Genomic DNA, 25,817 nt, shown 5'->3' on the forward strand with positions numbered 1-25,817 from the left:
TTCCAAACTGAAACTTGCTGTTATCTTTTTCTTAAACCCCAAACCCAAGCTCACAGCTGTATTTAAAAACAAAACAAAAACCCACCACAGCATACTAAGGTTGAAAGCCAGCTGTTGGAATCTCTTCCAGATCTTCAAATGTGTGACATGGACACATGCGTCTTGAATTTATAAGGGTCCATATCATAGAATCATAGAACGGTTAGGGTTGGAAAGTACCTTAAGATGATCTAGTTCCAACCCCTTTGCCATGGGCAGGGACGCCTCATACTAAACCGTGTCACCCAAGGCTCTGATATCATGGCGAACAGCCTCAGTTTTGGTAACTCGTGTTACAGACATTTGTACTAATTATGAGTTCTTTTCCTTCCTTGCCCCCCAGGTGTTTGGATTGTAGCATAGAGGCACTATGTACTCAGAGTGGAGATCCTTGCATCTTGTCATTCAAAATGATCAGGGGAATACTAGTGTACTTCACAGCTATCCTGAAAACGTGGGGAGAGAAGTGGCAAACGCAGTGGTGCGTCCTCTTGGACAAGCTTTAATTACATCATCTGTTGGGAGTGAGAGTTTACTGAAAACGGACAAAGAAGTAAGTGCATTTCCTTACAGAGCATAGTTTCCTTCATGCTAGAGTGGCAACGTAATGATTTTCTGTAGCCTCCTTTATTTTTCTCTGTAGTAGTCCAAAGTTGTATGAAGTATGCTATATTTTTAGGTTAATAGTCTAAATAAGGCTTCTGTTAACATAGCAACAGTGTACTTCATGACCTGGTAGCTCAGATAAACGCTACTGAACCAGAAAGTTCAGGCTAAAACAACAAAAACCAACCCCAAACCCACCAAACGCCATCAAACTAGTAAAAAAAATGAACAAGGGATGCAGCAGTTAACACACATGGAGCCTTTCTACTGACTTTCATTTTGGAAGCAACAGTGTGTGACTTCTTGAAAGGTCTTTGAATAGCACAAGTATTCACTAGAATTTGGAAATCTTTCATTGCATCAGCTCTTGTGTGTTCTGAAGAGTTCTCTCTACAGGTTAGACTGGGATTCAGGGTTTAGAGTGATTTGCCACTTATTATTAATCTTCTTAACGTCATGATATACAAATTAATGACTTGGTGTTTTCTTCCAATATATGTTAAATAGAATTGCCCGTACCACATAACTACTGTTGCATTGTTGAGGTAGAGCCAGTGTGCTCTGACCATTGTTTACCTGCTAATATTTATCTGTAATAATAACTTCTGCTTTGTTTCTTTAGGTAAAATGGACTATGGAGGTGGTTTGTTACGGCCTGACCCTCCCTCTGGATGGCGATACTGTGAAATACTGCGTCGATGTATATACAGATTGGATTATGGCTCTTGTATTACCTAAGGACTCCATTCCTTTACCAGTTATTAAGGAACCAAACCTTTATGTTCAAAGCATTCTCAAACATCTCCAAAATCTCTTTGTACCAAGGTGAGTGTTAGGGCTGGAACACTCAGGAGGCTCAGGAATTCAACATCCTTGGATGGTAATGTTGAGATTCGCATGCTTTTAGGTCTTGGACAAAGTTACATAGTCAGGGTGCTCAAACATCATGCTTCCTATATCATTTGATAAGTTTACCTGCTGCTGTTGAACACACATTGGATAAGTAAGAGGAAATTATTTAATGGTGCCCTATGAAACAGTACTTAAATATTAGCTATCTGAAACTACTTCAGATCAATGTTTAGTGTATGTCTGTAAGTACCAGATCACCTGCTTTTGTCACTATTAGTAATGTATTATTGCAAGTGGTCTTCAAAGTGCTCTGCTGCGCTTGTATCACTGAACTTTACTTGAATACTTTGTTAATAACTGATACAAATTCAGGCAAGGATTTCATTGCTCTTTATTACTTGCTTCAGAGTGCATCACCTAACCTTAGTTGTCATTGCTCTTGGTTTGTAGAGTAAAAGGGCGTTTTAATTCCTATTAAAGGATGGTCAGGACAACAACACAAACCTGAGTAAAGCAGGCTTCTGCAGGAAGTTGTCTCTAAACTTTTAATACATGCAGAACAGAGTCTACTGTCTGGGAACCTTTATTCCCTTGGCACAGTAAAGAATGAATTCTTCACTAGTCCGTGAAATAGTTGTTGCTGTGATCCCCTGACTGCCTTCTCACCAGGGGCTCTGGTAGCAGGCAGTTCAGTGGCCGCATATCTGTTGGCGCAAACTGCCATTTCACCTTTATCTCCCAGCTTCATTGATGGAGTTCAGTGAAGGGTGGTAGACTGCACAGGGTGGCTCTTGAGTAAAATAATTAATATCCAGAAACAGGGAGTGCTGGAAAATCATTATTTTAAACACTCTACTCCTCTTCCTCCCTCCCCCAGTATAACTGTTCTGTTGTTTTTCTTTCAAAGGCCTCTGAGATGTATTTGAAACACTTTTTTCATTGCTGAAAACCTGAACTTTTTGTACTCCAGAGAGCTGTGTTCAGAATTCACTCCAGCAACAGGAATACGTTCTGTAATGGAAATTAAATGCAGAACTGGGTTGTGCGCACCTCGCTTGAGTGAAAGCAAATCCTTATGTGCCTGGGGAGGGGAAGAGAAGAATAATTTCTGGTTTTACCTAGTTGATACAGGTTGTTGGTGCTGATGGGCTCCTGTAGAACGCCTGCGCAGGAGCTCTTGTAGCAACATGCGTTGAGCTATCTCCTGGAAGAGTCTCTTATTCTTGTGTTGAAAATACTAAGCCTTTATTATAAGCCTATGTCCTATGGAGGGTTGTGATTAAAATAGCTTCCTTCCTCATCCTGGTTTCCAGGAAACGATGTAGCTGTTGGTTTGGCTGCCTGAAAGTGGTGGCCCAGAGCTGAGGTGAGGGTTTCAGATGTAGAGTTGAGGTGTGAAATGCAGCAGCCTTAAGTGGGCAGTTTGACTTAAATAGCATCTCAGGAAGATGTATACACTAAATACAAAGCAGGTGTGTATAAAACATTCCAGTTTGAGTGCTTGGCTGTAGCATATGTTTATATGCACAGTCCTTGAAATGGTGTGGTGCCAAGAAATAAGAACAGTGAAAGATGGAAGAGTCAAGTTGCCTTTTCTCTATCTCCTGGAGAGACTAGAGAGAGGGTACTTGCATCCCTCCTTCCTGCACTGACCTGCCCAACCCAGTGGAACAAACACTTCTTTTCTTGATGTATTTGAGCAGTCCCCAGGAAACCCTTAGGCTTTCTGTCTCTAACAACCCTACAAACTCTGTAAGCCGTGCAGATTACTGAAGAAGTAGTAGTAGTCACTGCTGTTAGCTAAGGTTTTGGTGCCACAAACTATTGGAAGCACAGAAAGAAAACATGGGAACTCTCTCCCTCTTCCCCTCCCCAGGAGACTGAGATGTAGATACAAGGGTCTTCTGTGCAACTAAAATGTCTGGAATTGATTGAGAGACCATGCAACGTGTGACTGTCCAAGTGTAATAGATGCTTTTTTTGTAGTAACTTCTGCATTTCATATGAAATCATGAGAACAATTCTTGTCACAAAGGAGTGTGGAAACCAAAAGGCCAAGCTCTGAGAAATCTAGACATGAATCTGCAAAATACTGCAACCAAAGTCTGCAATTCAGTTGGCTTTGCAGACAGCAGGAGCTGGTAGATGTAGAGGGACTTTAGAGTTGCCTGATCAGCTCAAGGTATCCCACTGGTCATCTTGTATATAGAGCTCCTATGTGTAAACCCCCTTTTTATAGATTCCCTATATTATTAGGGAAACAAGTCTTGAAACAGGCTTTGAACCTTCAAGTCTGTCAAATATTAAAGATACCTTTCAATTAGAGTATCTGTTTTGTTGTTGATCAGGAGAAAAATAGTGCTATGACCAAGGCAGGGCTTACTGGTCTCAAGCTTTGTTCTACAGAAACTGTTTGTTAGGATCTAGCACCAGCATCAAGCAACTCACTTAAGTCCTGAACTGTGACTAGTCTGCAGTTTGGCATTAGATATTATCTAGAGTCTTTGTAGTCTTGTTTCCAGTACTGTAATGCAACATTTATTCTATCCAGATAATAGTTGATAGTATTTTTAAAAGGTATCTGACAATAATCTTGCTGTGTAAGAAAAGCAGATCTCTATCTAGTGGATCAGCATGTTCTTGAGATACTTGCCATGCAGTGTGACTTGTGGGTTATACCACACTGAAAGTGTTTGGAAGAATCTGGAACTACTACTTAGTAGTCCAATGGAAGGTAATATTTTTATGGTTTCTTTTGTCATCCGTTCCGTAAGTGGTAGGAGGGACGAAACAGTGCACAAGTTGAAATGCACCTTGTGTATATTGCACGCTGTAATTTGAAATCTCTTCTTTCACCCTTCCAGCTTTTAGGCTTCCTCAGCATTGTTCGTTGGTGTCCTCAGATCCTGTCCAGAATGTTTCATGTTACTGTTTTGTACCCCTTCTGCCTTGTCCTAACTGATGGGAAAAGAGTGTGCTGCTTTGGGCTGCTTCTGCAGGACTTCTTGTTGAGTGACTCAGCAGTGGCAGTGTGGAGCTGGTTGTTATTATAAGGAAGACCTTGATAATATCAACTTGTTCCCTTTCTTCCTTACTTACCGCCTCTTCCTTTAGTCTGACTTTTTTGTTTAATGACCCTCTTCTAGGTACTATTTTTTCCCCCTAAATCCAAGGAATTGGGTTTAAGAGTTGCGTCTACATTTGGAAGCAAGAGGAAAACTAGGAAGAATTTAAATTAGTCTGCTAATAATGTTTCTCCTAATTTTGACACTTTCCTTCTGAATTATGTATGTAACAGTGATGTCTTACATTCTCATTGTTTGGCCTAAGATAAATTCCCTTGAGATAATGGGGTGTGTTCACCTTATGGTGGCAAGTTCTGTGCCATTTAGAGAAGAATGTTATGGTACATCTTGTACTCACTAAGGCAGAGTTAGGATGCTTAGAGACAGAGTTAAGGTGTATAGAAGCATATTAGCTCATGTTCTTGGCTCTTGTTCAATAATATTGATGTTTCCTCTTGTAATCGCTCAAAGTTCAGATTATTGTACATATCACTTTATAGTTCTTATTTAGAGACTCAAGTGTTGTTTTCTTCTCTTGCAGGCCAGATCCAGGATCTAGTCAGATCAGATTGTGCTTGCAGGTTTTGAAAGCTGTCCAGAAGCTGGCTCATGAATCGACAATTATGGCAAGAGAAACCTGGGAGGTTTTGTTATTATTTCTTCTTCAGATCAATGACACTCTTCTAGCAGCTCCAACTGTGCAAGGTTCATGTTCCACTTTCATTTGGTTCAATTGCTGGAAAACCTTTGTCTCTGCTTGATGTTGAGCTGCCAGGGGAATGGGGTGAAACCTGCTGAAAGCTTTTAGTAGCCACTAAGGCACCATAGCTCACTCCTGTTTTGGCTACACTACTCTGAAGTAAAGCTTTGTCAGAAAAGACTGAATGGTTTGGAGCTGAGTTTTCCTAAATGTGTTGTTGCAGAATAGCGACTTTGTACTTAACAGTTCTTGATGAATGGTTTCAGATGGTTGCTCCCTCCTTGTTTCACTGAAACCCTCATGTGTCTTGCTGTTTGGCCTGCCTGCTTGGGAAATCATATTGTCACTTTATATCTATTAAATAAAAGACATCAGTATAGATAGAATGCAGTGGAAGACAGGCTAAGATCAGGGAATTGCCAGTGTCCTTTAGTGACACACGTATTTGGCTGCACATTGTATATTATGCTTGGTCTTGTAAAAAGGCGAATTGGCTGTAGGAAGCAATTGGGAATCATTCTTAAATGAAAAAAAACATAAGAGTCTTTACACACTCATACTGAAATCTTGGGGAGATATTTGGGGTTATTTAGATCTCATACTCACTGAAGGTGTGCTCTGTTTCTGTTATAAGGTGGCATTGCTGAGAATCTGGCCGAAAAATTAATCGGCGTCTTGTTCGAGGTGTGGTTACTGGCTTGTACACGGTGCTTTCCAACACCACCTTACTGGAAAACTGCCAAAGAGATGGTGGCCAACTGGCGACATCACCCTGCAGTAGTGGAGCAATGGAGCAAGGTCATCTGTGCCCTTACTTCCAGGTAGGAGAAATCCCAAGGACATACACACATGTACTGGGATGATAATGGTTATAGTGTTTTTTTCCTCTGGAGTTGCTTATTTTTGGAACACCAGCAATCCAAAAGTGAATGAGCAAAACATAGTGAGAGATCTTGTGTCTAGTGGCTTTTACTGTTTTTAGAACCATAGAATGGTTTGGGTTGGAAGGGACCTTAAAGCTCATCTAGTTCCAACCCTGCTGCCATGGGCAGGGACATCCTCCATTAGACAAGGTTGCTCGAAGCCCTGTTTTGACTTGTGTGTGTGTCTTCATTCTGCAAGTGAAGATCTGAGTTAGATCTTCTCTGTAACTGTGTAATTTCATCATCTGTCAGATATTTAGCACTTTACAGTATGTTTACTAGTCTCCATCACTGTGACTCTTTATCATGTCCCATGAAAAATGAGTCAGGAATATTAGTGTCACATTATGTGTTTAATGACAGTCACCACCAAAACTGTTAGGTGTGTGTTACTACTTCATGTTGCTGTGTTTGAGGTAACTCTTGGACTCTGCTTCTCCTACCCTGTGGAGCTCAAGCTGTGCTATAGCTGCCTGGTGCTTGTGTCCTGGCAGTAGGAATGTGATGCGGGCTCTCCTCTGAGCGGTGGCATTCTGCTTCAGACAGTATTGGAGCAGAGCTGGACCAGACCTTGCTGGGCATGGGAACAGTGAGGATCATGGAATTGTTTAGGTTGGAAAGACCTTTAAGATCATCGAGTCCAACTATAAACACAGCAATGTCAAGTCCACCATGTCCTAAGTGCCATATCTGCACTTTAAAATGTTGCCCACCATTCCCTGGGCAGCCTGTTCCAATGCTTAATAACCCTTTTGGTGATGAATTTTTTCCTAATGCCCAATTTAAACCTCCCCTGGTGCAACTTGAGGCCACTTCCCCTTGTATGAAGACTTTGTGGGACAAATCTCAGCCTCTCAGAGGAAGGAACTAAATTAATTGGTGAGGAGCAGGGGTCTGGGTCTCTTCTTTCCAGCAATCCTGAGACATCAATAACCAGTTCCATAAAAATTCAAAGATGTATGAAAATTGCTGCACTGTGAAAAACACAGTCCTTCGCTTTTCTGCAAGGGTTTATTTTAACTCTTGGAAACTTTTGCTTTTGAATTACCAGTCAAAATTCCGAGTGTGGATAGATTTTTCTAGGTTATGGGGCTGCCTTGTTAAACCTGTGGGAAATAAAGCTGCAATGCAAGTCCTGTGTATTTCCCACGCTATTTCTGTAGTTATTTTTAGCTCACTAGATGCAGCATTGCATAACAGAAAATATCTTATGATTCACTGGTCTGAAAAGAACAGCTCAGTCTCAAAACATGCGTTGGTGTTCTGCTCCATGCACTGTGCCCACACTTTAGCTTCCACTGTTGACTAACAGTCTTCATTCTGTTGATGCATAGTAACCTGCATGTTTTCTGTAATGCTGTAGTCTGCTGTTCAGTAATACTGGTTTACACCTAATACAAAGAAAGCTGAACTCCTCTGAGGTTAGCTTTAAGTTCAGTGGTATTTTGAACTCGTAGCTTTTTGATTTGTTTGGACCTTTGGGCAGGCTCCAAATGAGTTTAGCTTAGGGAAAGGTAAAAACTAATTTCTGGGAATGCTAGGATATTGGAAAAGTGTGTCTCGGATCTCTTCCATCCTTTTAGAGAAGAACATTGTGTCAGCTTCTGCAAAACACAGAGTCTTTCTTGAAGAGCTTGCTACTCTCTGGATTGCAAATCCTGTGCTGCTTGTAGAACAGCACTGAGTGTTTCTCATGGTATAAATTGTAACTCATCAGTAACCTGGAATTTAGACCTGTAATCTAATGTGACTTCCTGTCATAGGACACTAGCTAAAGAGCTTTAATGATAAGGGCTTAAATTCCTTCTTCATTTTCTTTTTCCCTGCTCCCTTCCTAGGCAGCATCTTGTCAGTTATGAGTGTGCCTGTGCTAACCAGTAACCCCCTGGCTAATCAGATGAGAGAGCTGAGGTGTTAGGCTTCCGTAACTCTTTGATTTTGTTGGACCTTTGGGCAGGCTCCAAGGCATGTACCCTTCAAAGCTATAAGAGGACTAAATGACTGTATAAAGTGAGGAGCTCTAGGAAAACTCAGGATGTTGCATTGTTGCTTGCGGGCCCACCTGGGGATCACTGATTCCTTTGAGGCTCAGATGCATTGCTGATTTGAGGAGTATTAACTGAATGACAGATCTGCCTGACTTGCTTTCTAGATTGCTGCGTTTTACATATGGACCTTCATTTCCTCCATTTAAAATTCCTGATGAAGATGCTGGTCTGATTCCTCCTGAAATGGATAATGAGTGCGTTGCACAAACTTGGTTTCGCTTTTTACATATGCTGAGGTATTGTAATTACAGCCGTCCATTGTTCATGTTCTTGCATCATCTCTGTATGTTTGCATGACAAATGAAAGATTTCCCTGGAGATTCCTAAGGTTGAGCACACAAATAAAGTGTGAGAACCTTGTTATACCAGTGCCCTGTAGCAGTTTAGGGCAAGGTTATGCTGTTCAACTTTGAACTCTTTGACTCTTTTAGTATGTAAACTGGTTCATTTAGCTAGAAAGTTTTTAGCTATTGGTATTTTGAAGGATCTGAAAAACAAGACTTCAATACAATTTTGTTTCTCTGAGACAGCAAACAGGAAAAGCAGAACAATAGCTCCTAGAGATATAAACTGCTCCCATTTATTCTCTAGAATGTTAAATATAACCTACAAAAGATTTTTTTTTTACAAAGGGTGTATCTCTAGTTTATGAAGAAAGCTATGCAGTTAATTTTAACATGCATGTTACTCTTCCTTAAATACACAACAGAACCAAGTGGCATGCTTGGTTTTATAATTCTTGGGAATGGCATTGCATTCATTTTCTGAATGGCTGGAATATTGAGCTATGTACATAGAACTTCTACTAATTAAAGCTGGAGAAACATTAGACTTTCAAATCTAATTCTCATCCAATTTATTATTTTTCTTCATTTGTGATAGTAATGTCACAAGTGCTGTACTCTTCAAGTCTGGAATTGCTGTTACAGGATTTGCATCAGTCAGGAAAAATTGCTCAAACTTTCCATCCCATTCCCTTTCTTGTCACTGGTAATAGCAAAGTCATTGCTAATAATAATTTGAGAAGAATTTTAACAGTGCAAGAGCCTTTTAAACTGGGTTCAAAAAACTGTAAATAAATAATATTACTGCAACAGTGGGATTATACTGTTCTAAGACTGTACTATTCTAAGTGTATGCTCTGGTTCATTGGATCTTAATAACATTCTTACATGTATTTGGGTAATGTTTGAAGTTAAGACAATAAAGTACTGCTAACCTAGGAAGTGAAAATTGACTTCCTGTGATGGAGTCACAGCTAAAAGTATATTGATATTTGATGCTGGTTTGTGGTGGTGGTGTTTAAATGCCTTAAACTGTTGTGTCTTTAAGTGTTTTTAAAATCCTAACAGCTGATCTTAAACTGACTAAAACATATTTTGCTCTTTTTGTGTGCAGTAATCCTGTGGATTTGAGTAACCCAGCCATTATTAGCTCTACCCCCAAATTTCAGGAGCAGTTTCTGAATGTGAGTGGGATGACTCAAGAACTGAATCAGTACCCCTGCCTTAAACATCTGCCTCAAATATTCTTTCGTGCCATGCGTGGGATCAGCTGTTTAGTGGATGCATTCCTAGGTAATGCTTTTGTCCTACCTGTGTATAGCTAGGAATAGTAACTTAATCATGATGTTATCTCTTCTAAATGTCTTCTCTATAAATACAGCCATAACAATTTATTATTTGCGAGTGTATCGTGGAATTGGTAGGAAAGGGACCTCAGGTCACTTTCAAATGGGCATCTGTGTATGCAGTAATAACATTTGAATGCATGAAGTTGTGGATGGCCTTAGTTTCAAACGCAAAACAAATAAATAAATCTGAAGTCTAAAATAAAGCAGCCATCTCTTCCCCAAGAAAAGCTTCATTCTCTTTGTCTAATCACCAATGCAAGTGTTAGGCTTCTAGCTTCTTGTGAGTACTGACCACTTTGTAGCAGCAGCGGAGTGCAGTGCCTGTTTTTATAAGGTACTGAATTTTGACTGTCATCTTCAGATCTTTATACTACAAGTGCCAGTTTCACTTAGTTTGTGGTTAGTGGGTGACTAGTAATGCTGGGAAGAAAAGCTGTGTTTCTTTGTGTCTGCTGGTTAAGTGAGTAGCTCAAATTTGACTGAAAGGTGAAGTAGACCTAAGCGCTGGCTGATAAGTTTTAAGTGACACGATACAGCATCTGAAATCTAAAGCATTGCTCTTGGTATGCTTCAGGCTTATTAAAGTTGTTCAGAGAAAAATGTGCTATTGTAAACTCTGAAGAGCTGTCTTCTGCTTCTTCAAATGTATGCAAACAAATGTAGCCATCTGCCATAAGTGTGAGCTGATGTGAGACTGCAGAAGACTTGCGCAGACATGTAAACTGTGTTCAGAGAGAAAACTGGCTGTGCAACACTACTGGTTTAGCAGGAGTTAGTTGTTCTATAATGTGCTACGAAAAGTACTTGGCTGCCTTAAGTAACATTGTCAAAAAAATCTGTGTCAGATCTTCAAGCACACTGCAATTCCACATGTCATTTTTCAAATGGGGTGTGAGGGTGATGGTATTCATTACAATGGGAAGAAGTGGTATTTGTCACTTAAGATTTTGCTTCTGATTCTGACTGGGAAGAGTAGCTTTATACACCATGAGTGTTTGCCTGAGGCTGGGTAAAGACTGATCTAATGTCCTGACAGAAAAATGACAGCTTGCTCTGCTTTCTTACCCCATGTCTTGTACTGACTTAGTGTTAGGCTATTCAGCAAGCAGTTCACCTCACAAAATCAGCAGAAAACTATGTGATGGATGGGTTTCAGCTTAGTTTAGTGAGCTAGGATGGCTTTAAAGGGTCAGAAGTCTTAGCGCATGGGATCTTTCATTGGGAAAGAACAAAGGTGAGAGGCACCTGGATTTTGGCAGGAGCGAGCTCTTAAGTTGGCTTTGGCAAATAAACCTTGCCCCTTCCCCTCTTGTCTGCTTTTAGACTTGGTCCTACCGTGTCCCACTTCTGACCTTCTTAAGATGTGGGGTTCTTTGATGGGTTTTAATCATTTGCTTACATGTAAGCAGGGTTGTCTTTTCCATGTACATTTATTTCTGCTAATAGTAAAAGGGGAAAAATGTTTTTTGTACTGCTGCTGGTTTGGGGGACAGGGAGGAAAGCTAGTCTATTTACAGAAGGCCCAGATGCTTACTTACTGGGCTGTTGCATATAAGCCTATGGAATCCTTGCTTAAATCCTGCTTTATTTCTTGATCCACAGGCATTTCACGACCCCGGTCTGATAGTGCACCACCCACGCCAGTGAATAGGCTGAGCATGCCCCAGAACACTGCTATCAACACCACTCCACCCCACAACCGAAGGCATCGGGCAGTGACTGTGAATAAAGCAACAATGAAAACCAGCACTGTAAGACTCCCTATTCTGTATTTAAGTAGCTGCCCCTTCTGATAGTTTCTTCTGTTAGAGGAAGTGATTTACTTTCTTCTAGGAGCTGATCTGTGTGTTCCTCTGTTCAAATAGGTAACTACTGCACACACTTCAAAAGTGCAGCATCAGCCATCCTCTACTTCTCCACTGTCTAGCCCAAACCAGACAAGTTCTGAACCACGGCCACTACCAGCTCCTCGCAGGCCAAAGGTTAACAGCATCTTGAACCTCTTTGGATCGTGGTTATTTGATGCAGCATTTGTTCACTGTAAACTTCATAATGGAATAAACAGAGACAGCAGCATGACTGGTAAATAACACTGAAAAATAGACATACACTTTTTTTCTTGTTTTACTGACATTTCCTACCTGCAAGATTAACATATGCATAATCCAAACCAAAATCATCTGAAGTGCTGTATTGTGGTTAACCCCTCCCAGCTGAGCCAGCACCTGCTATTAGCTGAAGCAGGTGTTTGGGGGCTTTAAAAAAAAAATCACGTTTTGCTATTAAACACTCTTGCTCTAACAATGCATTCCTGAGCATGCTAGTGGGGAAATCTTACGAAGTGATGGAAATGATGTGGTAAGATCTCACTGCCTAATTTGAAATCTGCTTGACTATCTCTGAGTAATAGCAACTTTTATAGTGAGTCTTTAATATTTGAAAGACTGTCAAACATTGCTCCAGATACTGCACGAAGTGGTGTTTCTGGGTGTTGGGGAGTGTTAGGGCAACAGAAATACTTAAAAGAAGCAGGTGAAGCGGCTGCTTTTCAGTGCCGGGTGCTGTGTGTTCCCATATATGACTTGATACCTTGGTGGTCTTCAGTCTGTGACTGCTACATTTATTTGTATCTCCTATGCTTTGCTCAGCTTTAGAGGTTAGATGCTTTGAAACATGATAGCAGAAGTAGTGCTCTAGTCAAAGAAGGGTTTAGCATTCTTCCTTTTGGCGATGATAATCAGAAAAGAATAAACTTTCTCACTCCTTGCATTTTTCCTGTTCTTCATGTAGTGTTTTGAATGTCTGCTAAGCACTTCCAAGAGATGTATCTATCGGGAGCTTGCTGGCCTTAGAGAAATAGGAGGAAGATGTTTGTTGTAGCAAGTTGGGTTCACAGTGGGATGTGACAGCAATAGTTAAACTGATGATCTTCCTTGTTTGTTGTGTCACAAATCCGTGTGTGGAGGCGATGGATTTAGGATTTGGAGTCTGTTAAAGGTATTTTTAGATACGGATCACGTGGTTTTTGAAAGTGTTCAGTTGTGGATTTCTGTGGTAGAAGTTTCAAGTCCCCCTGTAAAAGGCCTGCGACATGTTACTAGAGCAATAGCTGTGCTTAGGAAGGAGTAAGGCATCATTTGATGCTATGTTCAGTTGCACGTGCTTCTGGTGTGTTTCTGTATTAATGCTTTTCAGATTTGACTGGATCATTTTAATTTTGACATAGCCTGTATCTTGAGCAATTTTATTGAAGTGTTTAACCTGAAAAGGATCTCGGCTGTGAAGCTGCTTATGTGACAGTGTCAGCTGTAAACAGAGATGGTGTGATTCTAGCAGAAGTACAGTTATTCTAAATCAAAATGATTGACTTCCTTGAGGGGGTTCCAGGGCCTTCTAGTCATGTATGCCTAACAGTGGTCAGAAAATGATTGTGTTGCTAGAGAAGAACTTACTAGCTTCCTGAAAGCTAGAAACACCTATTTAGGAATGACTTGATTATCTTCCTCCTCCATCCTCTTCAGATTTGTGCCTGGTGAGACCAGTCTTTGACTGTCACAAGTTCTGCCATTTGTTAGCTGCAGCGGATCTGAGGGAGTTATGTTGTTGGAGATCCAGAAAACTCTTATGTCCTGCTTTTCTAGCTATTTGGAAGATAGAATTAATGTAGGGAATTTAGTTGAGTCTTTTCTGCCCTTCTGGGATTCCACACGTGTTCTTCCCTCTGTGTAAAGTACTGGCGACAGAATGCTATGGCAGGCTGTCAGGAGAGCGAACTGAAGATAAACCCATATTGCTGAAACTCTCTACAGAGTTTCCAGAGGCACCAAAATCTGACTGCCTGATCCTTTTGGATAAATCCTTTTACGCAGTCTCTGCTCTAGGAAAATGAAGCAAGATTTGTAAAGGGCTCCTGCAGTTTCTGTTGACTTGAAGTATGTGTCTTTTAAATTGGGTTTAAGTCCAAATTGAAAAGTTTCTTTGATTTTAATTCATGAAACCTGAATAAGGCTGAATGAGGAGGGTCGTGTGCTCTGGTCCCCCTCTGTCACACAAGTGGAGCCCATCAGTAATAATCAGATCTGCATTTGTGCCCATCTGCCAGCCTCTGCTTGTGTTACCTAGTGTAGATGTGGCTTGCAGAAAGAGGGCAGCAGAGAAGGACAGTTAGGTGCCACAGTCCCTAACCTTTAGGAAAGATGCCAAAAATAAACCTGCTTCTTTTTGGCAGCAGGTTGGTTGTACCTGTATATATCACAGGCCATCTGCTACCCTTTGTAGCCTGGTACAGTAACACTTCTTGCCAATAGCTTGAATAGTCTTACCATGTTTGATACTGCTGTTGATAATCTTTGCATTAGCTTCAGGAAGCACTACTATTTTTATGGCTGCTTTAAATATTTTATGATTGGGAAGTGCCTGCACTTAAAATCAGCTTTGCTATGTAGTATTGTCTTCTACTGGCCCACACACTATTTTTCTGTCGTAGGACTGCAGCTGTATAAGATCTCAACAGCTTTAAACCCTTCTAATGTTCAGTTTGTTTCAATGCCACGCAGTTCAGAATTTCTTCTCTCAGAGCTCTCTGATATGATTTCTCTGTTCTGTGTCTGGCTGGAGGACTGAGGACCACTTTGATAAAGAGGTGAAATATCTTGGTACAGATTGCTCCTTGGTCCTGCAGAGGGAGATCCCCTGCCCTGGGATGTCTTTCTGGAATGCTGCTTTTTCCAATGTGTGTTTCTTATTCCTCTTCTGTTATGTCTCATTCTCAATGAGAACCCATGATTTATAAAGAAGCATTCATGAACTACATGTGATTGCTTAACAAGTAATGCTGCAGACAAGCTGCAATCTCACATTTTAGTTCAGAATTTAGTTCAATTCTTTGAAATAAACCCTGCTGATTCACAGGGACCAGCACATCATCCTTCTCCCATCTTAAGACACAAGTCTTTTTGATGAGCTTTAGGAAGTAAGGAGCAGCTAATCAAGGTGAATGTGAATGAGTACCTATCTGCTCTTGCTTTTCTCCTTGTGTTGGAGCCTCACATATCTTACTTCTTGGACTCTTTAACCTCAAGGAAGGAAGTTAAGAAAAATGACTGGTGGAAAAAGTGTACAGCTTTTTGTATTTCTGAGATGAAAAATATCTGGATGGCTGGAAGGGTAACCAGACTGGCTCTACTTGACCCTGCTTTGCATTTCAGGAACTGAGTCTTCCAATTCGGTGGCCTCACTCTTAATCCTTGTACCAAAAGTAGTTGGTCATGAGCCTGCCAGCTGTGTGGTTTATAGCAGCTGAGGGAGCCTGGCCTAGGCTGCTTGCTGGTGCTGTTGGCAGTGGGTATAGTTTTATCCTCATGTTTTCTGTCCCTACTGTCATTAATATTAAACATCCCAAAGACTGTTTCTGGGGCTCTAGGAGAAAACTACAAGAAGCCCTGATTAGGAGCATCTTTGAACATCGCTGAGGGGCTTGGTCATAGGTCTTGATCTGACCCTGCACATTCACAGCTGCCACTCTCATGAGGTGGTGACATTCTTTCCTGGTCCCTGGCTACTGGAGTCTTTCCTCTTTCTCTGGAGATTATTTTTGAGGTGTTGGTATTTCTGGGAGTGCTCTGCCTTTTATTTCTGCTTTGGAAGGTTGTTGATTGAGCTGGTGGACAGGGGAGGCATGCTTAGGTATACTGGCTGATAGCAGCTTGACTTAGGGAAGCCAGAGCTGTATTACCTTCAGGAACTCATGGTTTGGAAGTAGGAGCATTGCTGTGGGGAGCCTGCAGGTAAGTAACCTTCCCCCTACAAGACATTGTACCCCAAGTCCCAGAGCCTTAGGGTAGCCTGGTGTGTACACCAGGTACAATGCAACTTAGGGAAGTGTACTTGAGCTGGGAAGGGTTAATGCATCTGTTTGAGGAATTGATGTACACTGGTGTGAACAGCTCTGAACCTTATTAGTATTTTGTAACTTTTTGTTCATTGTTTTGCATGGTACTTTCAAAGCCATAATTTTGGACCTGAATGCCAATTTCCTATATGTTTAACGAGCTTGCTGTATCATAAAGCTTTTAATCTATTTTTTAGAAAAGCTAAAAGCTTCTTAACTTATATTACAATTTCACCATCTTAAAAGTATTTTATAACTACTGCTGTCCTTTGATTTGTTTCCATTTTATTTCTATTATCTTGCAGCATCTTTTATCCAAATTCTTCTTTCTTATAAATCTTGTAAGTAGGAACCAGTAGCTTTTCCTTAATTGCGGTCATGCTTTTCTTTTTCCATTATCCCATATTTTATTTGTAAATTCATTCCCATTGTCTCTTGTAGCTTTTGCACTTTTACTTGGAAAAAGACAAGTAATTTTTTTTGTGTGTGTTTTTGAATGGGGAGGATTGTTGGCAAAAGCAAATTAATCTGCCTGAATCAGTCCCATCTTTTCTGTACTTTAGTCTGTGATCATGTCATGAGTTTCAGGACTTTGCACTAACCATGTTTTTTTTACTTAAAGCTTATTTTACAGACCTAGTGTTTGATTTGTATGCATTGTGCATGTAGTGTTTTTTTCCAACTACAATATATTGCTGGATAGCTTATTCAGGACAAAAAACGGCTCATGGGAAGATACATAAAGATTTGTGCTTATTTGCTACTTATGTCATGAAAATCTGTAAGGTAACAGTAGTAGGTTAAACAAGGAATTTAAAGGCAAAAAAATAAAGAGTATACACCTGTCATTAGGATGTTTCCTTTAAAAGCAAACAAACAAAACCCCTATCCATAAACTAACAAGTCGAAGTGTTAATGTGCCATTTGGAGACTGCCTAACCTCAGATTCATTTGGCTGTTTCATGTGAGGAGAGGGACCAAATCAGGGGAGAGAACAGTTCACTGAAACCCATTGATATGGGTCCCTGTAATTTATTTGTAACAAACATTTATGAAACAAAACTGGATCAAAGCAGTTTGATGCTCAGAGCAGCGTAAGAGGTAACTTGGCCAGCTGAAAATTAAGCACTTGCTTGGAAGTTACACCGTCACCATCTAAAAGTTTTTTGATGTGTTAAAACAGCAAGGCAAGGTGGTACTTCAGTTTTCTGGAGATGGGAACTAGGTGAGGGAAGATCCTTGTCCTCCAGAGAGGGTAGGAAGCTAATATTGGAGAGAATCATGCTCTTCCCAGCAGGAAGTTGGTACAGGCTCTAGAATACAAGGATCAGTTGTCATCCTTACAAAGAAAAAAGTTAATTACGATCACAAATACTTTCTATACAGAGGCACTGACTCAAATGCAGTGAACTAATAGCTTCATGATAACTACTAAATTTGACTTGATCTTTGTGTCCAGGATCCCATGAGCCTTGTCTATACATTAACACACACAGTGAAACACTGTTTTTTCTCTTCCCAGCTATAGCGACTCAAGCTAGCGTGGAGTTCCGCCGGAAAGGATCTCAAATGTCCACAGACACAATGGCTTCCAACCCCATGTTTGATGCAAGTGAATTCCCAGACAACTATGAAGCAGGAAGGGCAGAGGCATGCGGGACACTGTGTAGGATATTTTGTAGCAAGAAGACTGGGGAGGAAATATTACCAGCTTACCTATCCCGGTACTAACCTGTCTTCCAGTTGCTTTGTTGGTATAACTTTATGGTGCAAATTAATTCACAGCGAATAGTGTTCAGTTACTGACTGAATTCTGGGTTGCCAATTCATAAACCTGATTACCCCTGAGATGCTGTAGGTGGGGATCCCTAGCTAGACCAAGTAGTGATTTTTGTGTTCTCATGGTGCTGGTTTTCATTGGGTTTTCTTCCAGTTCCAGTTGAAGGGAAGTCCTCTAAAGTGCCTCCCAGCTGTAAGGAATGCTGTCTTTTTGATACTTTTCTGCTTTTTGTATTCTTGTTTTTCTGTAATTTGTCACTGGATACTGTTCAGATGGATAAAATCAGTGTGCAGACATAAGATGTACACTTTATTAGACCGTGAAGAGTCCTGCCTTGTCAACACAAGGCTGGGATGGAATTTGTTTGTTGTAGTGGGTTTTTTTCTTCAAATATAGAAATGCACTAATATTCTGCTATTTGAAACAGTTGAGCTCTGAACTACCTCTGTTTTCAGTCTTATTTCTCATAAAATAAGGCAGTCTTGCCCATCATAGTGTACTTTTTTTTCCCAAATTTCTGTTAAAAAGTGTAATAGAAAGGCAGAGACTCGGCTTCAAATCATGACTTTCCAACTGTCCAGGTACACACTGTCCCAAGTGGCATCAAGACTTCCTGGAAGACTGAACTGTGTTATTTCTTGCATGTTGCAGTGTTTTGTGTCTAGATAGTCTGTGTTTCTCTTACCCATTCAGTCAGATTCCTGTGTTTGCAAGCCTTTAAAAAACAACAGATTAAAGGGGATAGAAGGATTCCCTGATAAGAAACTAACTGCTCCAGGGTGATGGCCAGCTAGGTTCCTGTCCCCAGTTTTTTCATCTGAACTGGTTATGATGGTTATGGTTGGTCTCATTTTCCAAACTGTTGATCAGTGTGTCCTGTCCTGTTCCCCCCACCAAAGATTTCCTAGTATCTTTCTTGTGTTGGGGAATTAAGGATGGGAGTAAGACCTTGATTTTATGTGGGGAAAGGAGCAGTGGGAGAGCATGTGGTCAAAGTGCTGTTAGTAATCGCCCGGGCTGTATTTGCACAGCTCCCAGTCTGTGTTGCAACACGTCAAAGCTTTCAGTAAAACTGTGCTGCACTGGCTTTTCACATGTAGTATGTGTGATTTGTGAGGGTTTTCTATTAAGCTGGTTAATATGTTTGCCTTTGCTGAAGTATCTTGGGGGAATGCTCATAGAAACATTTCCTAGCTCTGATTTCAAACCATTCTATGTAGAAAAGATCAAATAGTGGCTGCACATTCTTGTTCATGTGGGATGCTGATGCTTTTTATGTGCAAATAATTTAATCTTATCTTTCTTTGTCAGATTTTACATGCTTTTAATTCAGGGTTTGCAGATAGCAGATTTCGTTTGCCACCCCGTTCTTGCCAGTGTTATTCTAAACTCCCCTCCTTTGTTCTGCTGTGACCTGAAAGGGATTGATGTCGTGGTTCCTTATTTCATTTCGGCTCTTGAAACTATTTTACCTGACAGGTAAATTGCTATTTCCATATAAATATCATCAGAAATGTGGGGAAGTGCTTTATCTTCAGGGGGTTTCTGTCAGTAGCTCTCATTGAAGGAGCTCTGTATGTGGGCCTCATAGTGTGTTTGTGTTTGATGGTGATAATAACACACTTCATAAGCTCTAATTTGCGTTTTTGTGTAATGCAATTTTCTTTAAAGCAACAGTAGTGCTTATTTTAAATGAAATACGTGAGTTGTGTTAGCTAGATATTCCATTCTGGAAAGCAGTAGCTGTAAGAATAGGGAAAAGGAGTGCTTTAGTTCAAATATATTGAAAACCTACTGATTTTTAAGTAAAATTTCACAGGACATTCATTAGTGGCTGTTGCTGCAGTGAATTCATTAAGAGGGTAATCTTGCACATCATTAAATAGAAAAATTGATTTAGACTGGCTGGTGAAATTGGAGTAGGTTTTTAAACCAGAAGATATAACATCATTTGCAGAGCTGTATAGATTTTTGGATGTTTTGCTAAGTAGTTTAATACTACTCTGTGCATGCCTTCTTCAGCTTATGTTTTGTCTTGGTATTGCATTTCATTTTGAACTTATGCATAAAATATTATTTATCTTCTGGGTTTAAATCTGAGCCACTGCTTCTTTTGGATAGGTCTTATAAGTAGAAGAATTTGCTGGTGGCTACTGAAAAAATCTATTTGCTAAGCAGTTTGTGTTCTGTGCAGAATGCATGTGAGCATATTCTGAGGATCTCTGGTGGATTTGAGTTGCAAAAAGCCAGTGGAGGGTCATGACTAAAACTTCCTGCTTTGAAGATGCAGTATACAAATGGTATTTTCATCAGCTCACTGCTTTCATATGGGGTACAAAATCCTTAGCAAGTGATGGTTCCTTCATGGATTCATTGTGTTATTGCTGCTGCTTAAAAAAGAAATAAGAACCCTGAGCCTAGAAAGAAACAGCTCCATTATTTACTGCAAATCATTTAAGACCACAAGGTGGCTGTGTGTTTGATTTTAACTTAATTAGTTTTGGCTGCAGATTCCTGTGAAAAGTTGATTAACTGTGCAATGCTTTGATTTGCAGAGAACTCTCAAAGTTTAAAATCTATGTAAACCCCACAGAGCTAAGAAGAGCTTCCATTAACATCTTGCTGTCTCTGTTGCCTCTCCCTCATCATTTTGGAACCATAAAGTCTGAGGTAGTAAACTACCACTTTGTGTTGCATTTCCATTTTTGTTTCCCTGGTGGTTTTGGGGTGGGATTTGGATGAGCTGTGGGTTGTATTTAGTGTTCTCTTTAGCAGTTAAAACTTTCTCCAGCAAGTCTGTAGCAGTAATACTATTACAAGTATGCTGTCAACACTGACTTTTGAAACCAGCACCATGCTGGTGTGATCTCTAATTGATACTGAAATAAATGTGTTTTTACCCTCAGGTTGTCCTGGAAGGGAAATTCAGCAATGATGACAGCTCAACATATGATAAGCCAGTAACCTTCCTTTCCTTGAAGCTGAGGCTTGTGAATATACTTATAGGAGCTTTGCAAACGGAAACAGATCCCAACAACACTCAAATGATTCTAGGTTATTACAACTTTTTATTTATTAACTGTTTTAGAGAAGTGTCTGTCTTAATCTGTTCTGGAATAATGTGGGTTGTTAGTAATGTGTTGCTTTGCAAGACAAGTGAAATTCCTGGCAGGTTGTCATCTGTGTAATCCTCAAACTAAGAAAACATCTTGGAAAGCCTCAGAATTTTGTTAAATCTTTTTTAAGATTTAACAAAAGAGATTGTTAAATCTTTCTTTACAGATGTGGAATAGTCCTTGAAAAACAGAGGTGGAAGTGAAGGACATTCCAGCAGGAAAAGTCAGTTATAACTAGGAATAGAAACAGGAAAAGTTTTAATATTGAGAAATATTCTTGACTAATGAGTTATAGGGAACGTTTTAAGCTTTGGCTTGCTTATGTCTAGAAACAAGCTGTACTACTGGGTGACCAGTGGTCCAGCACTGACAAAATAGAGATGACATTTGTTTAGCACTGTGTAAATCCTCAGAGAACAACTTTGGCACAGAGTCCGGAGAGGCACTGTGGTTTGGCAAGAAACTTTTCACTGAGGTAATGAGTGTATTATCATTATTCTGAATACTCAGAAAGTAAGTAGAAGCTGAAAACTTGAATAGTGCAGACTCTGTCAAGCTATGTATATTTTCAGACAAGTAAAAATATCCTTGCCTTTTATTCTTCTGTTATTTGTCTCTCTTTAGAAGTGTATTTTTCCATGTAATGCTGTTCTTGTCCTTTAGTTACAATACCACTTTCTTTTTGTCTGGTTAAAAAGGAACCAGATTTGCACTGCAATGGGAGATGTCTACCTTGTTCTGGGACATGGAGAGCCTGCCGATTAATAGGGGAGGGCAAGAAAATGGCATGGTCAAAGAAGTGAAGGGAAACAAATCCAGTCTGCAAAGACTTTTGGGAAGTTTCCTTGCAGCGACTGAAAGTTCTTTTACCAGCAGAAGGCTAGAGTGGAATAGTTAAAAGAATGCTTTGGTACCAGTGCTGGTGAAGGGATGAGGGTATTTTTGGTTTCAGAGTGATCCTAATGGCCAAACTGGGGTGGTCCCTTGGTGCCAGGCAAGAACTTAGCCGAGGCCAGCACTGTGTAACCCTGGAGGTGGCTTTGCACAGCACAGCTCACTTCTGCACTCGGTTCTCTAACAAATACTGTTGTTTTATTCACAGTATCAGTAGATATCCTTAAATGTACCCTGAGATTTTAAATGAGCGCAGCCTGATAGGAGACAAGGAATATCGGTCAAGGAATGATATCAACCCTTCTGTGAAACTAAAATCCTTCTGAACTGAGGAACTTGAAAAACCTATGTTCAAAGCATTCGTAAAGTAGCTGAAAGCATTCTGTCTCAGCTCTCATGTGCTTCAAATAGCTAAGCCTGAAGCAAATCCCGTGTTTTGTAAAACCCTTACACAGAGTTTTTATGAACCAGAATTGCAGTCCTGTATGTTAGATCTGCAGCACTTCTTTGTACATTTTAGAAGCTAATATTCCACTGCAGTTTTTAGTTATCTTCTTGTATCTGATTCTTCAGGTGCAATGTTAAATATTGTTCAAGATTCAGCACTGTTAGAAGCCATTGGCTGTCAGATGGAAACGGTAAGTATTTTCTGTTTATGAAGTAACCAAAAGAATATGTTGATTTATCTGCTGTTGTAATGCTCTCGGCATCTTGAGCTTTGATCACCATTTTTCCTCCATTGTACCTGAGAACATCCTCTGGTATAGGAAATCTTCTCAGAAAAATCTGCTCATAGCTCAAAACTGACTTTCAATTTGCAGAATGGTGGTGAAAATAACCTCTTCAAAAGCCACAGTCGTACTAACAGTGGCATTAGCACTGCAAGTGGAGGCAGTACGGAGCCCACAACACCAGATAGTGAGAGACCAGCACAGGCCCTTCTGAGGGATTATGGTAAGAAGAGTTCTTCTGAAAACACCTTGTCCTTACATGCCAGGGTGGTGGTTTGGGTTTTTTTCCTGTACCTAGTTCTTGCTAATACATTAATGTGCATGGGTGGTATGAACCCATGGTGGAGAGACCCTTTGTTTATCGCCAGTTTGTCCTCATATGTGCCCTTGTAAGTGATTGGCTTTTAATCCTACTAAAGGACTTGGTTAACATTTTAAAAATAAGAATGTAAAAGCTTATGAAAAAGGTGTTTGCAAACTGCTTTACTTCAGCTTCTGTTTTCAAGACATTTAGTTTTCATGAACAGCAATGGGACGAATGTACGCCAGGTATAAATAACATGTTTCAATCACTTTGGTAGCATTCCAAATGCTTACCTGACTTTTGCAACACCTTTTCTTAAACTATATTTAAAAGAGCATTTGAGGGACTCCAGTTTTTCTTGAGCAAGTAAGCAAAATGCTTGTGTTGTGTCATTTGTTATAACAAGAGAATTCAGTTATTAACTTCAGTTTGCTATGTCTTGTACTGTGCCTTTTTGAATCTTTGTAATAACATCCATGTTATAAATCTGTGTGGTAAGCTGGCCAAATGTTGAGATCCTGGAATTTCATGTGCTCCTTTGGTCTTCAGCAGTTTTAACTGATGCTGACCAAGTAAATGGGAGAACAGATCACCTTTATTGTGTTGGAACCTAGGCTGATAGCTCTGTTCTTGCCAACCAAAAATGGTTTGGTTTTGTATTTTTCTTTAGCTCTATAACGGAGAGGAGGGAGATTGGCAGGGAAGACTTTAGTGTATTCTAGGTGTTCATATAAACATGTTGATGCTTTTCCTACAGGGTTTGTTTGAAGTGATTAAAGTGCTAGTTTTCAGCACACCATTTAAATTGTGTGTTTAGCTCGTATGGGCTGTCATTGACAAGTGCTTACAAAAATATCTATTTGTAAGGTTAAAAATATATCTGACTTATGAAGTCTTTAAACCACAACATAAATTGAAAGATGTGTCTGTAATACATTTATCTTATTGGATTTTCTTAAATTTCCCATGTGCAAAGGTAAGGATATAAGAAATTTATGAAAAGAATTAAATTGCTTCTGCTGGATGCTTCAAACAAGAGAAAATTGAAAATAAGATGGTCTATTTTTACTGTTTAACTCTACCAGACACTTGTTACTAGTGTAACACTGTACTTACCTCTTCAGTGTTATATCTGATGATTTAAGTTTGGGAAGGATGTACCTTAGGTGTCACAGCTCTCATGTCTCTATAGTCATTTAGCAGTTTTTGTTTATGAAATTAATTTGCCTACTTGAGTATATTGCTTTATGTATAGTATTTATGTTCCTAATAGAAATGGGAACAACTGATACCAAAACCAAAATTAAAGTCTAGAAATAATTGGGTCTTTTTTTCTCCACGACTGATTCTTACCTTATCTGTGTTTATCAAACTAATACAACTTTGGATAAGCGCTAGGTATAGAAAGAGTGGCTAGCTTCTGGCATAGGTAGCTGAAGTTACATGCACTCTTAGTTCATTATTGTGGCCTAAATATACAAGTATTAATATTTAATGTACATTACCACTGCCTAAATTTTTCTGAGACTGCAAGACATCACAGCAGTTTAAATACAGCAGCAAAACCTAAAGTGCAGCAGAGTGCTGGGATTATCAAAAAAGTATTTTTAAAGTAAAAAAGCTGGTATAAGCTAGTCTGGATGTTTTTGTATAATGTCTGGTAGTGCATACGCGGGAGTTATCCCATGAAAAAGTGATCGACCCAAGTTCTAGATTCTGAGCTGTGTATAATTTTGTGTGTATTGTGGCTGCTTTAGCTTGTGCCTGTGCTTTGCTTATTGTCACTAATGCTTAGTTATTTTCCCTCCCTGTGGTACGTGGTATTGGGGTTATATCCTAGCTCTTAATACAGATACAGCTGCTGGACTACTGATACGCAGTATTCACCTGGTAACTCAAAGACTCAACTCGCAGTGGAGGCAGGACATGAGTATCTCACTGGCTGCACTGGAGCTTCTGTCTGGGCTGGCAAAGGTGAGAGGTGAAGCCTTGTGTACTCTGGCCCCTTCTCAAAGGGTGATCATACTCCTGTTCAGGTGAAAGTCATGCCACCAGTTGTCTGTCTGAATTAGTCAGCGACTGTTCTGTTTGGACACAAGGAAAGCAGTACTCCTTTTGTACTTTGTATTGTCCTAATGTGAATGCCTGTGGCTCAAATGATGTGTGCCCTGTAAATGACTGCTGCCTTGAAAGGAAGCTCAGGGTGGTCCATTCAGGTACATGTGTCAGGGTATTAAGCACCTTAATTGCCCTTTTGGTAAGCGTGGTACCTGTTTTTCCCCTTCCGTCTCATCTTGGAAATAGTTTTCTAAGCTTAGAAAATAGTGGTGTGTTTCTAATAGGAAGGTGTCGCCTTCAAGAGCTTTATCTGCACACAGTGCTTTTAAAAACTATTTCTGTTCCAAAATTGTTTTGTGGAGGAATCCTCATCCTCTCCTTGCTTTACGCAGGTGAAAGTGGCAGTGGATTCCTCTGATCGGAAGAGAGCCATCAGCTCCGTGTGCAGCTACATCGTGTACCAGTGCAGCCGCCCGGCCCCGCTCCACTCCCGCGACCTTCACTCCATGATAGTCGCGGCTTTCCAGTGCCTCTGCGTCTGGCTCACTGAGCACCCGGACATGCTGGATGAGAAGGTACAAACCTCTGGTGTGCATCTCTCCAACACTCCAGATTGTAATGCCTGTCTGGTCTTGATACTTTCATGTGAATTTCTTAGTTTTCAGAAGTATAGTAGGAGTTTCAAAGCTAGTTTCTGTGCAAAATAGTTTTCAATTTTGATCTCTGTTCTTTAGTCATCAGGAATGTTTTTGGCTTTAAAATGACCTTTTCTGTTTCTAAGAATGTCTTGATCTTTTTTCTTGCTTTTTGAAGCTGGAAAAAGAGCAGAAGAAACCTGGGAAAAAAAAAAAACTGAAAAGAGAAATATGAGAATAACAGTGTACATATAGAGTAGCTACCTGCTGCAGATAATCTTCACTAAAAGTCATGTCTCCTCCCATTTCTGAGCTTTTACCCAACTAAAGCATCTTCTGCACTTATTGGAATTCCTTTGTTACTTCTATTCTGATAATCATAGTGTGTTTCACCAAAAAACAGTTTTGTAGAAACTGAGCAAGGCATAGCTCAATCCAAGATGGAATTTCCTTGGGAAGCTTGAAAAGAGCAGGCAGAGAAAGTTGCATGTTTCCAACAGCCTTCTGTCCTGCTGTGGGAAAAAAAATAATATAATTTGAAAG

The 25,817-nt window shown here is 40.1% G+C and overlaps 1 protein-coding gene across 4 annotated transcripts in view; it reads left to right on the plus strand.

Moving 5' to 3' along the window:
* Window positions 1-364: 364 nt before the first annotated feature.
* RALGAPB (Ral GTPase activating protein non-catalytic subunit beta) overlaps window positions 365-25,817 on the plus strand; it is a 46,946-nt gene continuing 21,493 nt past the window's right edge. The window contains exons 1-17 of one of the 4 annotated variants that reach the window (XM_057399934.1): window positions 365-592; window positions 1,268-1,470; window positions 5,104-5,267; window positions 5,897-6,083; window positions 8,338-8,469; window positions 9,632-9,810; window positions 11,469-11,617; window positions 11,732-11,948; window positions 16,062-16,097; window positions 17,279-17,480; window positions 18,848-19,015; window positions 20,092-20,206; window positions 20,443-20,590; window positions 22,120-22,184; window positions 22,368-22,500; window positions 24,422-24,555; window positions 25,032-25,214. In XM_057399934.1, coding sequence (XP_057255917.1) covers window positions 410-592; window positions 1,268-1,470; window positions 5,104-5,267; window positions 5,897-6,083; window positions 8,338-8,469; window positions 9,632-9,810; window positions 11,469-11,617; window positions 11,732-11,948; window positions 16,062-16,097; window positions 17,279-17,480; window positions 18,848-19,015; window positions 20,092-20,206; window positions 20,443-20,590; window positions 22,120-22,184; window positions 22,368-22,500; window positions 24,422-24,555; window positions 25,032-25,214 — 2,598 coding nt within the window. In that variant the 5' untranslated portion in view covers window positions 365-409. The remainder of the gene's footprint in view (window positions 593-1,267; window positions 1,471-5,103; window positions 5,268-5,896; window positions 6,084-8,337; window positions 8,470-9,631; window positions 9,811-11,468; window positions 11,618-11,731; window positions 11,949-16,061; window positions 16,098-17,278; window positions 17,481-18,847; window positions 19,016-20,091; window positions 20,207-20,442; window positions 20,591-22,119; window positions 22,185-22,367; window positions 22,501-24,421; window positions 24,556-25,031; window positions 25,215-25,817) is intronic. The other 3 variants (XM_057399935.1, XM_057399936.1, XM_057399937.1) reach the window with 3 other exon arrangements.

This window comes from Pezoporus wallicus, unplaced genomic scaffold (assembly GCF_028554395.1).
Source record: "Pezoporus wallicus isolate ANWC-B61680 ecotype Strahan unplaced genomic scaffold, APGP_CSIRO_Pwel_v1 contig_13267, whole genome shotgun sequence".
Lineage (NCBI taxonomy): Eukaryota > Metazoa > Chordata > Aves > Psittaciformes > Psittacidae > Pezoporus > Pezoporus wallicus.